The sequence below is a fragment of the Atta colombica genome, unplaced genomic scaffold (genome assembly GCF_001594045.1).
Source record: "Atta colombica isolate Treedump-2 unplaced genomic scaffold, Acol1.0 scaffold176, whole genome shotgun sequence".
NCBI lineage: Eukaryota > Metazoa > Arthropoda > Insecta > Hymenoptera > Formicidae > Atta > Atta colombica.
In genome coordinates, this window is record NW_017259267.1 from 317,553 (window position 1) to 330,414 (window position 12,862).

The 12,862-nt window shown below is 34.0% G+C and overlaps 2 protein-coding genes across 4 annotated transcripts in view; one reads left to right on the forward strand and one right to left on the reverse strand.

Annotated features, from left to right (window-relative positions):
* LOC108686353 (synaptotagmin-10-like) overlaps window positions 1-4,047 on the forward strand; it is a 29,577-nt gene extending 25,530 nt beyond the window's left edge. The window contains exons 2-10 of the mRNA XM_018191618.1: window positions 46-308; window positions 384-530; window positions 786-917; window positions 1,781-1,935; window positions 2,281-2,449; window positions 2,528-2,648; window positions 3,090-3,261; window positions 3,345-3,551; window positions 3,815-4,047. Coding sequence (XP_018047107.1) covers window positions 46-308; window positions 384-530; window positions 786-917; window positions 1,781-1,935; window positions 2,281-2,449; window positions 2,528-2,648; window positions 3,090-3,261; window positions 3,345-3,551; window positions 3,815-3,818 — 1,370 coding nt within the window. The 3' untranslated portion in view covers window positions 3,819-4,047. The remainder of the gene's footprint in view (window positions 1-45; window positions 309-383; window positions 531-785; window positions 918-1,780; window positions 1,936-2,280; window positions 2,450-2,527; window positions 2,649-3,089; window positions 3,262-3,344; window positions 3,552-3,814) is intronic.
* Window positions 4,048-9,651: 5,604 nt separating this feature from the next.
* Window positions 9,652-12,862, reverse strand: part of LOC108686359 (neurobeachin) — a 215,386-nt gene continuing 212,175 nt past the window's right edge. For 2 of the 3 annotated variants that reach the window (XM_018191626.1, XM_018191625.1), the window contains exons 44-45: window positions 11,832-11,983; window positions 9,652-11,691 (exon numbers count right to left, since the gene is read on the reverse strand). In XM_018191626.1, coding sequence (XP_018047115.1) covers window positions 11,601-11,691; window positions 11,832-11,983 — 243 coding nt within the window. In that variant the 3' untranslated portion in view covers window positions 9,652-11,600. The remainder of the gene's footprint in view (window positions 11,692-11,831; window positions 11,984-12,862) is intronic. The other variant, XM_018191627.1, reaches the window with a different exon arrangement.

A 12,862-nucleotide genomic window follows, 5' to 3' on the forward strand; every position in this document is an offset into this window, starting at 1 on the left:
TATCTGTACCTTATCTTACGAACGCAATAATGAACGCTTTTCCAGAAGAATGGAGCGAAAACTTTCCCTATCAGCTTCTAATAGCGGCAGGAGTAGCCCTGGTTGGTATTGTTCTCCTGGCAGCGGTGAGTTTCCAATGCTCTTCCACTTGGCGATGGATAATGAACATAACTCGACATGAGAATGTTGAGGACACAGAGACCGATCAGATTCAACAAAATGCAATTCGCATCAGCCATTCTCTTCCGGACCTTCAATCGGAACCAATTACTCATGAATACGTTCAAGAGCAGAAGGATAATAAGAAGGTATTATTAACAAATTCAAATTAGTAAGACGTTCCGTAAAATTCTGCAACTGCTTTAACATTGACATTTTTTCAGGTATTGCGTCAAACCACTTTACCCATCGTGCCAATGAGACATCAAAGTTTTCAACGTCAATTATCGCATCGACTTGATCTGCCTAACATTAAATTTAGTATTTGCAGTTTCGAAAATCGCAGCGACTCCAGTCTTGGCCTTATCAAGGTATTTAGGTGTTATTTCGATACAAATCTTTATTATGATAGCTGTTGGAATGTAAGCAGCGACACAATATTATTCGATTCTCTTTGAAAAAACATCAGCTTATCAGTAATGTAACGTATAGAGTTCCGTTTATTCCGATTTTCTGATTTACTTCCAGTATCCTATTTTATGTTAATTGATACTATTCATAAATAATTGAAATTATAAATTTTTATTTTATTTATGAAATATAATATTGATGTGAACCCTGTGTAGCCGGAGTTGTATAAAAAGGAACTTGTGAGACAAGAGAGCGCGGAAAGCTCCAGTACAACAGAAATGGAATACGCCGGAAAATTACATTTTGCTCTACGCTATGACAAAGAAATCGAAGGTCTCGTTGTCAAAGTAAGTAACACGTAATATTTTTTGTCACAAATTTTAGTTGTATTAAAATATCATAAATTATACAATAATACGAATTTATTAAAAATGTATAGCATGACAGATAGAAAAATTCATAGACAAATATTTGAATAAAATATTATACAAAATAAATTCATAATTGTATAAATGAAACAAAAAATTTTCCCAAGCTAATAAATAACATGATCTGCGTATAAATTAATGAGTTCATATGTAAACCTCGTTTGTATAAATTGAATATGTATCTACCTGGATAATATTCAGCATGTAGGATATTGAATAGCAATGTAATATCACAATATTACATTTATGATGGATATATTCTCTACTATGCTAAAATTAGTCGTGATAACGTATAGATTAGGTAATATCAGCTACATTAAGCTATTACTGTATGTGATGAAGTCAAGATCAATTATACACAGTAAAATCATTTCAACCATGACAACGCTTCATAGATAATAGAATTAAAATATGATGCCATTACTGATCTTTGTTCATTTGTTGCATTGCACTATATGTAAATTGTTATAAAAATGTGTCAATATTTCAAAACTGTTATTTAGAGAGAAAGGTTTTTATAAAAGAGAAAGGTTTCATTTATGTAATATGATTGTACAATAGTTCAACTATTATTCTAGTTCAACTATAATTATTCTTTTTTTATTTGTCTACTAATATAAATACATACAAAGTAATGTTTAATAACATTAAAGTAAAAAATAACATTTAATGTTACTAATATTATTCAATCTCTCTCTTAAAAAAATAATATTATTTTTATTGTTATCTCGTATCATAAAATCTTATCTCAAGTTCAATGACATCTGATTCTTTAATATTAGGTTCTAGAAGCTCGCGAATTGCCAATAAAAGATGTAACGGGTAGTAGTGATCCGTATGTGAAGGTGTATCTGTTACCGGATAGGAAGAAGAAGTTTCAAACAAAAGTACATCGAAAGAATTTGAATCCAATATTCAATGAAACGTTTATCTTTAGGTAAAATAAATTTATTATATACAATAATTTATCTTGAAAAACTTTTTTTTAGTATTCAATTCTCTCTCTCTCTCTCTCTCTCTCTCTCTCTCTCTCTCTCTCTCTCTCTCTCTCTGTGTGTGGGTGTGTGTGTGTGCGTGCGTGCGTGCGTGCGTGCGTGCGTGCGTGCGTGCGTGCGTGCGTGCGTGCGTGCGTGCGTGCGTGTGTGCGTGTGCGTATGCATGTCGTGTGTGTGTGTGTGTGTGTATGCGTGTGTGTACATACATACATACATATATATCTTAAATTTTATAATTACGCAAAAAAATTAAAACGCAGTATTTGATATTTAATATATTTTATTAGTGTATCCTATGAAGAATTGAGGGAACGTTACTTACAATTCTCAGTGTATGACTTCGATCGATTTTCACGTCACGATCTCATTGGACAAGTAGTTCTTAAAGGGCTCTTAGATTGTACTGACCTTGAGCAAGAAATCGAATATACAATGGACATTCTCTGTGCTTTGCAGGTAATTTAATTTGCATGAAATAGACAATTAATTATGGTTACTTCGAGTGTAATTTTAACTTTTCAATATTATACGTAGGAGAAAGTCGATCTGGGAGAATTGATGTTGTCATTGTGCTATCTACCAACCGCTGGTCGTTTGACATTAACTGTCGTCAAAGCCAGAAATTTAAAAGGAATGGATATAACGGGTAAATCAGGTCTGTATAGAATGGATCAAATATTTTTATTATTATTATGTATTATTAATTCTTCATCTCTGCAATTATATTTTTACTCCATCTATCAAGCCAAGTTTTTTTTACTATTTTATTGTTTTACTGTTTTAGACTTTTAAAAAAATATAAAAAAATTTAGAGTTATTTTTTAACATCTCTATTACATTACAAAATATCTTTTAACAAAATATTTTTAGAGTGTGAACTGGATTCTCCTTCATTTTGGAAAAAATGAAAATTAAAAGCAAAATTTCGCTTATTCGCAAAAAAGACAGATTGCAGACCGAGAATGAATGAAAATATCTTCTAAGAATATAATATTATTACTATTATTGTCATAATTATTTGTATTATTATTATCTTTATTATATTATTATATTATTATAGCTGTAATCGACTGAATATGGTTCATTTCCTCATTAGATCCTTATGTGAAAGTCTATCTGCTATGTCAAGGCAAAAGAATAAAGAAGAAAAAGACAACGGTAAAGAAGAATACTCTTTATCCCATTTACAATGAGGCACTCGTTTTTGATGTTCCCTCAGATAACATCGAGGATGTCAGTCTTATAGTGAAAGTAATTGATTACGACAGGTAAAAACAAATTTTCGACACATTTTGAAAAATTGTTTTATTAAAATAAAAGAATGGAAAATTAAATATTTTATGCACACTAGAATCGGATCGAATGAGTTGATGGGCTGTACCGCGATTGGATCGAGCTTTATTGGAATAGGCCGTGATCACTGGTTAGAAATGCTAGATACTCCAAGAAAACCAGTAGCACAATGGTATCCATTAATGGAAACTGTAGCTGGTCATATTCCAGCCGTGGATTCGGAATCACTTCCAGTAAGCCTAAGCTGCTTAAACAGGGTTAACAGGTGGGTTTAATTCCTGCGCGAATTGTGATTAACCATTACAAGAAAACCGCTATATTGTTGAAATAGTGTCATATTTTGAGGCAAAGAGCACAATCAAATAATGAATTATAATAAATTTACTCAAGAAAAAATTGTAAAATTTTTAAAATAGACTTTCATCCTCTAAAGAGATAATCCAATAGTAGTTCATTAGAAATCTAAATTCTTATATGATAAAATAAAAATTTTAATAATTTTGTTGATGCTTCTGATAAAACTCGCAGATGAAGACAAAAGACAGAAAGTAAATACTGCAAGAGCTCGCAAATATTGTCGGACGTCGGCTTGGATATCGTCTCCTTCTGTCGTCATTTAATGCACATCGCTTGACTGACTTAAGTACAACTTCCGTCTCAAAGGAAGGCCGGAAGGCGAACTCTGTGCTTTGCAATCTTATCTCGTGCAGCAGGCATGAAATAATAAACGATCCGGCGTAACGAAAAAAACCACTCACTCGCGAAACATATGTTGCTCAATTCCGGCGATTCGATGGCGATCGTGACGGAAACGAGATAAATTTACGTTGCTTTATCTTTCGAGCTGCTGCTCGCGATTGTACGGGCTGGTCCCGCATTATTTCAAACGCAAGTTATTGTTGTATTTACAATATCCCCGTAGTATCCTCTCTTATCACACGTGATGTTGAGCATGACGGTAGTTTAAATGTTTTAGATTAATGCGTGAGATCAGCTAAAGTAAGTTTTTATAGAAGATGAAAATAAGTGAGAATTGTGAGGAGTTTAAGGCCTTATCCTCGATAAAGATGAAACGGACGAATGCAGATAGCTTTAGAGACGGATTATATTAGGGGCAGAGTATATATCATTGAATACGATAGATGTTTAAGGTAGTACAAATAGAGTTGAATCTATACGTCGTTTATTATTTCACGCTCGCTATCACTTCTGCGCAAATGTTCTATTAACGTGATATATGTTTAAACATAAAGAAGACTCGATACAAACGAGCACTATTTGTGATAATGTATCTGAAAACACATATGCATACTGACACATATATACATACAAGTACACACGTGGTCCAACGACCGCGTATATCAGTAGCTGCTTCGTACAAATATGTACGTTTGCAACTAACGCGTCTACTCAATTGTGAACTTGATAATAAATAAATGATACACATCGTGTAAGTTAATTATATAGTAATAAAAAAGAAGAGCAAGCAGTTCTGTTATTATTTAATAAATTACGGATATATTATTTATGTGCATGCCATGCATTTAAAAATATGATTGTAATATTGTGAAAATATGAGATTTTTAATGTAAACGTGTTTTCAATGAGACTGTCTGATTTTTTTATGTTGCGTTGGCCAAACTTGCGAATGTCTTTAACAAGTCTGTGTAAATTTTACTTTATTGATATATTTCTAAGAATATATATCTGATAACGTTTACACAGAATGCATGGAAAGAATTTGAGTACTAAAGAAATATGGGCGTTTCTGGAAAATATATGATAAATTGGGTATTCTCATATCAAATATTTTATAAAATAAAAATGCAATGACAAAATGTATTTTTAATTGCATTTACATCTTCTTATTTTTGTTAAAATTCAAATTATTCCTGTGATTTCAAATTTCTTAAGCCCCTGTCAGTTGTGTGAATAAGTGGTAATTACGCTACAAAAATATACGTAAGCTACACATAGTATAGAGTTATATTACGCAAATCATAAATAATCGAATGTAATATCAAAATTGAGGTGATATAATACAGTGACATATTGATTAGCGGAAAATGTGCCAACAAAATAATTATGTAACAAAAGTAGTGTGATTAATAATAGTATGTTTTAATATCACATGCTTGATATAGAAACTTCAGAATTAGTATGCTGTAATAATCTTAGAGTATCCCTCTATTTCAAGTCAATATATTTCGACTGTATGCCTTTTTTTCGTCTGTAAATTGTAAGAAACATCTTTCTAAATTCTCGAGAGTTTTCCATCTATTTCATTGTTCCAGCAATGCCCATAGAAAAAAAAACTCGATTTTTCGTACAAGTGGGACATTCTACCACAGGACTGAGCTTTCTCAATACTTCATGTAATACTTCATGTAATAAATGGGAGATAGAGTCGCTCCATACTGAGAGTAGTATTTAAACGAATTCGAAGAACTTGTATTTACATCAAAACACGATAAAATGTGATCTCTCCATTAGCGTTGTTATAAAGTTATTTAAATCAGGATGCGCTCGAAAATGCTAAAGTAAGCTTTCAGTTTTTTTTATTACAGTGTGTATCAGTAAAAAATTTAAACGTTCCTTTTTCTACCTCGAATACTGAATCATTAATTCATGAATGATAAAACGGCTTTTTGAGATGTAAATGGACTGCGTACTGGATTATAAAATATGAATATATAAATCTTGTGTGTGTATATTTATGAATATATAAACAAGATAAATTATATTATGCAAATGAATGTACATTAAAAATTGTGTTAGTATGTATTGTAACTCTCGAAAAGGATGAGTACTTTGTTTAATACTCTACTCTAATTATGAAAGCGATCGTACATAATTAATTTATAGACAAATAACAATAATATCGATATGGACGATGTGTATACTTTTCTAACGAGTACATACATATCTATATATTGTATATTTGAGTACATTCAGTGCTCCCTGTTATGATCGTGAATAACATAAATAAATCGGTAACAAGAAAAACTGTTATGTTTCATTTGCACAATTGCAGTATATCTTTTCTACTCTCTGAAAAATATATATGTGGATTTAACACAATGCGGTATTGATATCATTATTTTTATCGTGTTTATATCAATATAATATGACAAGAATTATATTTAATCCTCTGTTGGCAATATAAAATTTTATTTCTTCCGTCAGCCAGCAATCTTCGAGAAACAAAGCAGATTTTTTATTGTTCCGGATTATAAAAATGTAGAAAAATTCTGATATATTTATTAAAGCTACCAATGAGTTTCTATCATCACAGAAGTTGGATTGTGTTTTATTTATTTTTTACAAATTTAAATTTATCTATTAGAATTCATTCAATTAAAATGATGTCTTCTTATAAAAGACCTCATGTTACCGGCAGAGGATTATAATTTTAAATTCGTTCCCATATTTTTTTATAGTGTATCGCTTAAAATAAAATGTCAAATCTTGTTGTTAATCCAAGTTCAAGCTATAAAGAAAAAAGATCGTCTGCAACATCAAATGTACTTTTCATTTATTTGACTACTTATCTTTACAGATTATTCTACCTTATGCTAAGATACAACTTTCCCATTATGTTACCTTCTAATCGAACATTACAATACTTCTAAGTATAAAATAAGCGATAGAGCTTATATATACTGGTATGTAGCAACGACTTAAGTACCTTTCTACCTAGTAGTATTCCTTAAAAGTGGCGGGAATTAATCTGTACCGCTTATCTCCTGTCAACGACGAGATGCCCGTGATTACGGTTTGGCTTCGTCGAAAATCAATACGAGACAAGTATCGAGAGACTCTTTTGATGATGCACCCGGTCATCCTACATCCACCGATCGAGCGTCGAACCGCTCACGGACGCGCTTTAACACTGCCGGCAAAACAATTAGGCCACTAACTGTATTTTGTTCGCGGAACACAATCGTTTAGTCGTATTTATTCTTTTTTTCTCATGTGTTTGCGCGCGCAATGTCTTCAATTGCTTCAATTCATGAAGTGACGAAGATGTCATCTTCACCGAAGACACCCGCAGTCGGTGGGAGGCTCGATCCTGACGAGATGTAATCGCGCGATTAACAATGATCCGTAAATTGGAAGAGCCTTACTATGATCGCACGAAGATCGGGTCGTGTCAGATCGAGGTAGAAAAAAAACGAGTCAGTGCTTATAAAACATTGGTGCAAACGTTACTCGACGAGCTCCCTTAAATCTGCGCGATCGAGACTGCTCCAACTTTACGGCTACGTGTATATTGACTTTCGTATGTAGATGTAAAAAAAAAACCGATCATACACGTCGAAAGCTTTCGATCAACTATGAAGCTCTCTCGTTAGACTCAAGACGTCAATTCACATTCCATTGAGCTTTCTCGCACAAGTTTTACATTGATTCTCTATCCCGCGTCGCTCTTAAGTATAACTTTGAGAGACTTAAACCAGGTTTTTAAGTAGATAAATGTGAGCCTAATAAGTAAGCGCTTGAGTGTTATAGCCGCGTGTTTTGCAGCGTTTTGTTGTTCCTTTTCTGTTCCCGCCCGTGATTACTCTTATAAACAGACGCGTCAATTAGTCTATAGATGTAAGTACTTCTCTACGGGCAGCTCGCGGAGCGGATGAACCGGATAAAACTTTACACAGTTCTTATTATGTTCTTCTCCTCATAATCGTAATGTCGATAATTAAAATTATCACTTAACACGCAAACATTAAGGGCCTTATCCGACGAATATACAAATCTATGCTCCTATATAGGTAGCCGTCAATATTAAGTATGTTAATGTAGCCATAATCGTATAATAATAATAATATTAATAATAATGACGATAATAAATCGTAATCGTAATAATAATATAGGCAAACTCTTGTAGCGTTGTACTTAGCGTTATTTAAAATAGTAGCAATATTTTTTTTTATGTACTGAATGTTCAAGTACGGACAGAAATCGATCTGAGTTAACTTCCTTTATGTATATTAGCAATATGGAGGGAATTCACTAACAATTTGCTTAAAGAGTGCAGCACATTCTCACACATCTATAAACAAATATAAAAACTTATCTCTCTTATGTGACCTCTTGTCATCTCGATGCATTCTCATCCATTACGCTGCCTTCGCGCCTACTAAATAATTGCGAAAATACGTGTTGAATACCACGTTGTGCTACCACGCATCAAAATCATCCTCATTATTTCGCAATTCAATTATATTCCTTTTTAACTTGATGATTTTTATGAACAAGAAGCGATTTGCCAATTATCTTTGTTCTTCAGCCCAATCAAGCTAGATAGCTAGGTGACAAATGCAGTTTTGTGTGTGTGTGTGTGTGTGTGTGTGTGTGTGTGCGCGCGTGCGTGTGTGTGTGTGTGTGTGTGTGTGTGTAAATCGGCTAAAAGCAGGAAATGCAGATGGAATGTCATGCGTTTCTTTTTTTCGTTTTCTCTTTCCCATATTTCTCTCTTATCATAGCGAAAATAATGTCGATAGTGCACCTATACATCGAGTACACACGTAAACATTTACACGCGTGACACAAAAATTCGTTTCCATACGTAAAAAAATTAGCAATATTGTTGAAAGCACTCAGACACAACCCTCAACCCTTCGGCATTTCACCCGTATCATCCCACACTCTTCTTCATCCTTTCTCTGCCATTCATGCTTTCATTTTTCCGCGCGAACAAAACGACACGAACGATCATGCAGAAGCACGCCCATAATGAGTGGCAATACACCATTATTAACACGTTGCACACGTAACATTCTCCTATACATTTAAAAATTGTACGATTACCGATGATCAATTCGCGAGGGTTGCCCGTCTGATCGTTCGGTGCACAGCAAGAATCGATATTACGACCGTAGCGCTATCGTGATCTTGCAAGGTCAAAGTGATTGCTAGAACGACGGCATTATGCATTTACTTTATACAACTACACGTAAACGGTACGGCATATCTTTTAAATGTATCGACACCTAATTGTTGAGGATCGCAGATCGTGATTCATGACAGCGATTCGACGGTAATTCTTGACTAGAACACATATTGAGGTACAGGGAAATCTATCCTTGCCATTGTACCAAGAATCAAACAATATTAATCAATAAAATTGTTTAAAATGTCAAAATTTATTAAAATTATTAAGAATTATATGTGCGTTTTAAAAAGACTTTGATAACTACTCTCGCGTTAATATTCCGGAGTTTCTTCCGGATTACTTTTTAACCAAATTGATGACATCATTTGCTAAAATTGAAGACATCATGTATTTTGTTTTAAGCAAAGCAAATGATAAATGCAAAAGCGAATTGTAATTACATATAATGCATTATAAAATCACAGCGTCCTCTTAAATCGCGACGGTCAACTAAAATTTGTGATTCATTTCAAATGATTTATATTTATGTTTTTCTGCTTTCTTTCTGTATTCTCTCATCTCTGCATCCTTCTTCATTCTTTCATATACAAAGATTTTGCGACAACTATCTTGGCGACAGCGAAAATACATCTATCATTGTCATACGGCTACGAAGCAACGACAACAAAACAGTTTCCCCATCCTTCTGTCTTCTTAGATATATTAAGTAATTACTCGTTACACATGATTAAAATCAAGGTGACGGACAATATACTATATCCGGAATACGTACAAACAACTGAAGGCTATACTTATGCGGCATCTGTGTCTAAGACTAGCTCGTGAAATGCACAAGGCTCAAAATGACAATAGTACTGTAGTAACTACAAGACTATCGATCATATGTTCTACGATGGCAATACGATACAAACGAAAATCAAGCTAGTAATTCTACCGCCTATACGTGATCAAGCATCTTCTTCCCCATCGTTGTTGGCTGTTAAAGTGTACGTCTTTTTTTCTTCATTCTCTCACTCTCACAATTTCACGCTTTCTCACTCTCTTTTTCTCTTTCTCTTTCTTTCATCTCTCATATATCCTACTCACTCGAATCATTCTAAGGATCACCGACGACACATTCATACTTAAACGCGATCCTTGACAACTCGCGGAATGTTAAGGATGAATTCGGGATGTTACTTTAGCCTAAATAACTTGCTTTGCTGATTAATATACGTCGCGTGCGAAAATACCAAGAAATATCCTCGCAAAAAGTTAAGCTGGACGGCTTTGATAAAAATTAGGATCTCTTTCGAAGGACGCGAACATCAGGGTGTAGAAAGTGTTGCGGCGGCGGCGGCGAGGAATGAGGGGTAGGAGATTGATACCGCGGTCGGGAGAATGATTAGCGATGTGATGTCTACCGCGCAGCATTTACCAGTGCTATCGCGGTATCAATGATTTACGCAGTGCGTTCGCGTGCGTGTAGTCCGAACTGAACGTACAAGGTGCTTAGCCAAAAGGTTCGACGTGAGCGACATTAATACGTCTGAGAAGAATAGAATGCAAACCTCTCGCGATAATGCACGCCTTTCACTTCCTTGGCCCCTCTAATATAGGGAATAAAGCGCGCGTGTATGCACGTGTGTATGTATATATGTATAACGTGAAGAATTACATATTCCGTATTTACAATTGGACATTTAACGCTAGAGTGTCGTGGGCCAAATCCACGTGCAGTTCCAGGCATAAAAATAACATATGTATTCAGCTCCGCCGTCTCGTTGACACGGTTTCTTTCTTCGGGGCTCATCATCTTTTCCCGTTATAGCATACCTTTTTCTCCGCGCCGCGTGAGAAGAAATCGCGTGAACACTCGCGAACATAGATAAATCCGAGTCTTCGTTAATTGACTAGCGTTTTCGAGCGGCACGTAATATAATTTTCGCGCTTTTACAAGCATGCGACATGGTTTGATGTCCACTCGCAATAACGCGGGATAAACGGCCGGAACTCTGATTGCACCTCGCCCTCTGTACCACGCTCCGCTCGACCTCCTCTCTCACGGAAGCACTGCACGCAGCCATGTAAGCGAGTTTATTGCTGAACGTTAAAATTCGCAGTGCACCACATTTATTTCATTGCCGCTCGTTGCACCTAATTCGAAAACGATTGATTGAATATACTTTATATATCATAAATTGCGGCAAATCTAAAGATAGTCTGACGAGAAGCTGGCCCGTACAAATGTCGCGCAAATACTATGGTTCCCCCGTACATTCGGTACACTCGTGAGTGATCCATGGAAAATTGAACAAACGAAGCATCGTTTGTTCGAGAAAATACATGTAAATTCGAAGTTGTATTTGGAAAGTTAAGCGCAAGAGTTTGTTTTATAGGATGCGCCCTGCCTTCTTAGGCAAAGAAGAAGTCGTAATTTCAGTAACGCTGCTGGAACTCGTGATGCCATCTGTTAAAGTCGATGTGGAATATCACAATGGACCCGTTTGCCAGACCAGCTAGAAGAAACCTGTAAAAAACAGAATATATTTATGATTCGATTAAAAGAATATAATTTTAAAGTGGATTCCTGAAATTATGTGCAAACATTATTTCATTGTTAAAGACTAACAATAAGAAAAAAATATTTTTTATGTGGATTTCACTTACTTTTGATCATGAGCTAGTGCAAGGGATCGCACGCTGCTTTCACATGCGGGAAATGCATAAAGTAGGGCAAGATTAAAAGTTCGCCAAACTTCAACGATACCCTTGTCACCTCCAGTCATCAAGTACTCGCCGTCTCTACTCAGTAATAAGCACTGGAAATAAATTAACGGTATTAACATACAGAATTTATTGCATTTATAAAATTTGAGCCTAAAGCTAATTATGATCCTCAAAAACTCTAATCTAAAAATCCCCTTTTTCCTTTCCATCCTAACAAATACAACTCTTTTTGCATATCTCAGATTTATAAATATACTGATAAAATACTATTAATATCTTGTCAATGACAAATATCATGTTAATAAGTAACCACAAACAATAGTTCCACTGTTTTTTTTTAAATCTTTATTAGAAATCTTATTAGAAACGGAAAATAAAAATGTTGATATTTAGAGGTCTTAATGTTTATTATTTTTATTCTTCTATCTCATAGGGATATAATTAAGCTAAATTTACAGAAAAATGTTCTGATTATCAACAAAATGTTGGCTACCAACAAGAAATATACACAAAATGCATTCTGATCATATCAATCAGAATTTTATAATTAAATATTGTAATTGAATTTTTAGCTATTTCGATTAGAACATTTGATAGATTTAACTATAAGTATTTGATTTAAACTTTGATAATTGAATCTATTAAAATTTCAATTAATGCAACAATACTTTTTCCCAATGTAATTATATTATTATATATTAATAAATAATGTAAATACAAAATAAAAATTTTTTTAGATATTCTGTGCTCTACTTATCAACCAGTATATCTTTAAATCGTCTACGTAAAGATTTATCATTGATCACATATATCTTACTAAAAAGGAGGCGGCACCAAGTACATGTATTATTAATGACAATCGCTATCTATTGTTTCAACGATTTACAAAATTATAGACACAATTGTTTAAATTAATTATGTAATTTCCTTTTTTTTAAATTTTTTAAACTTTCAGGAAGAAATGTTTATGT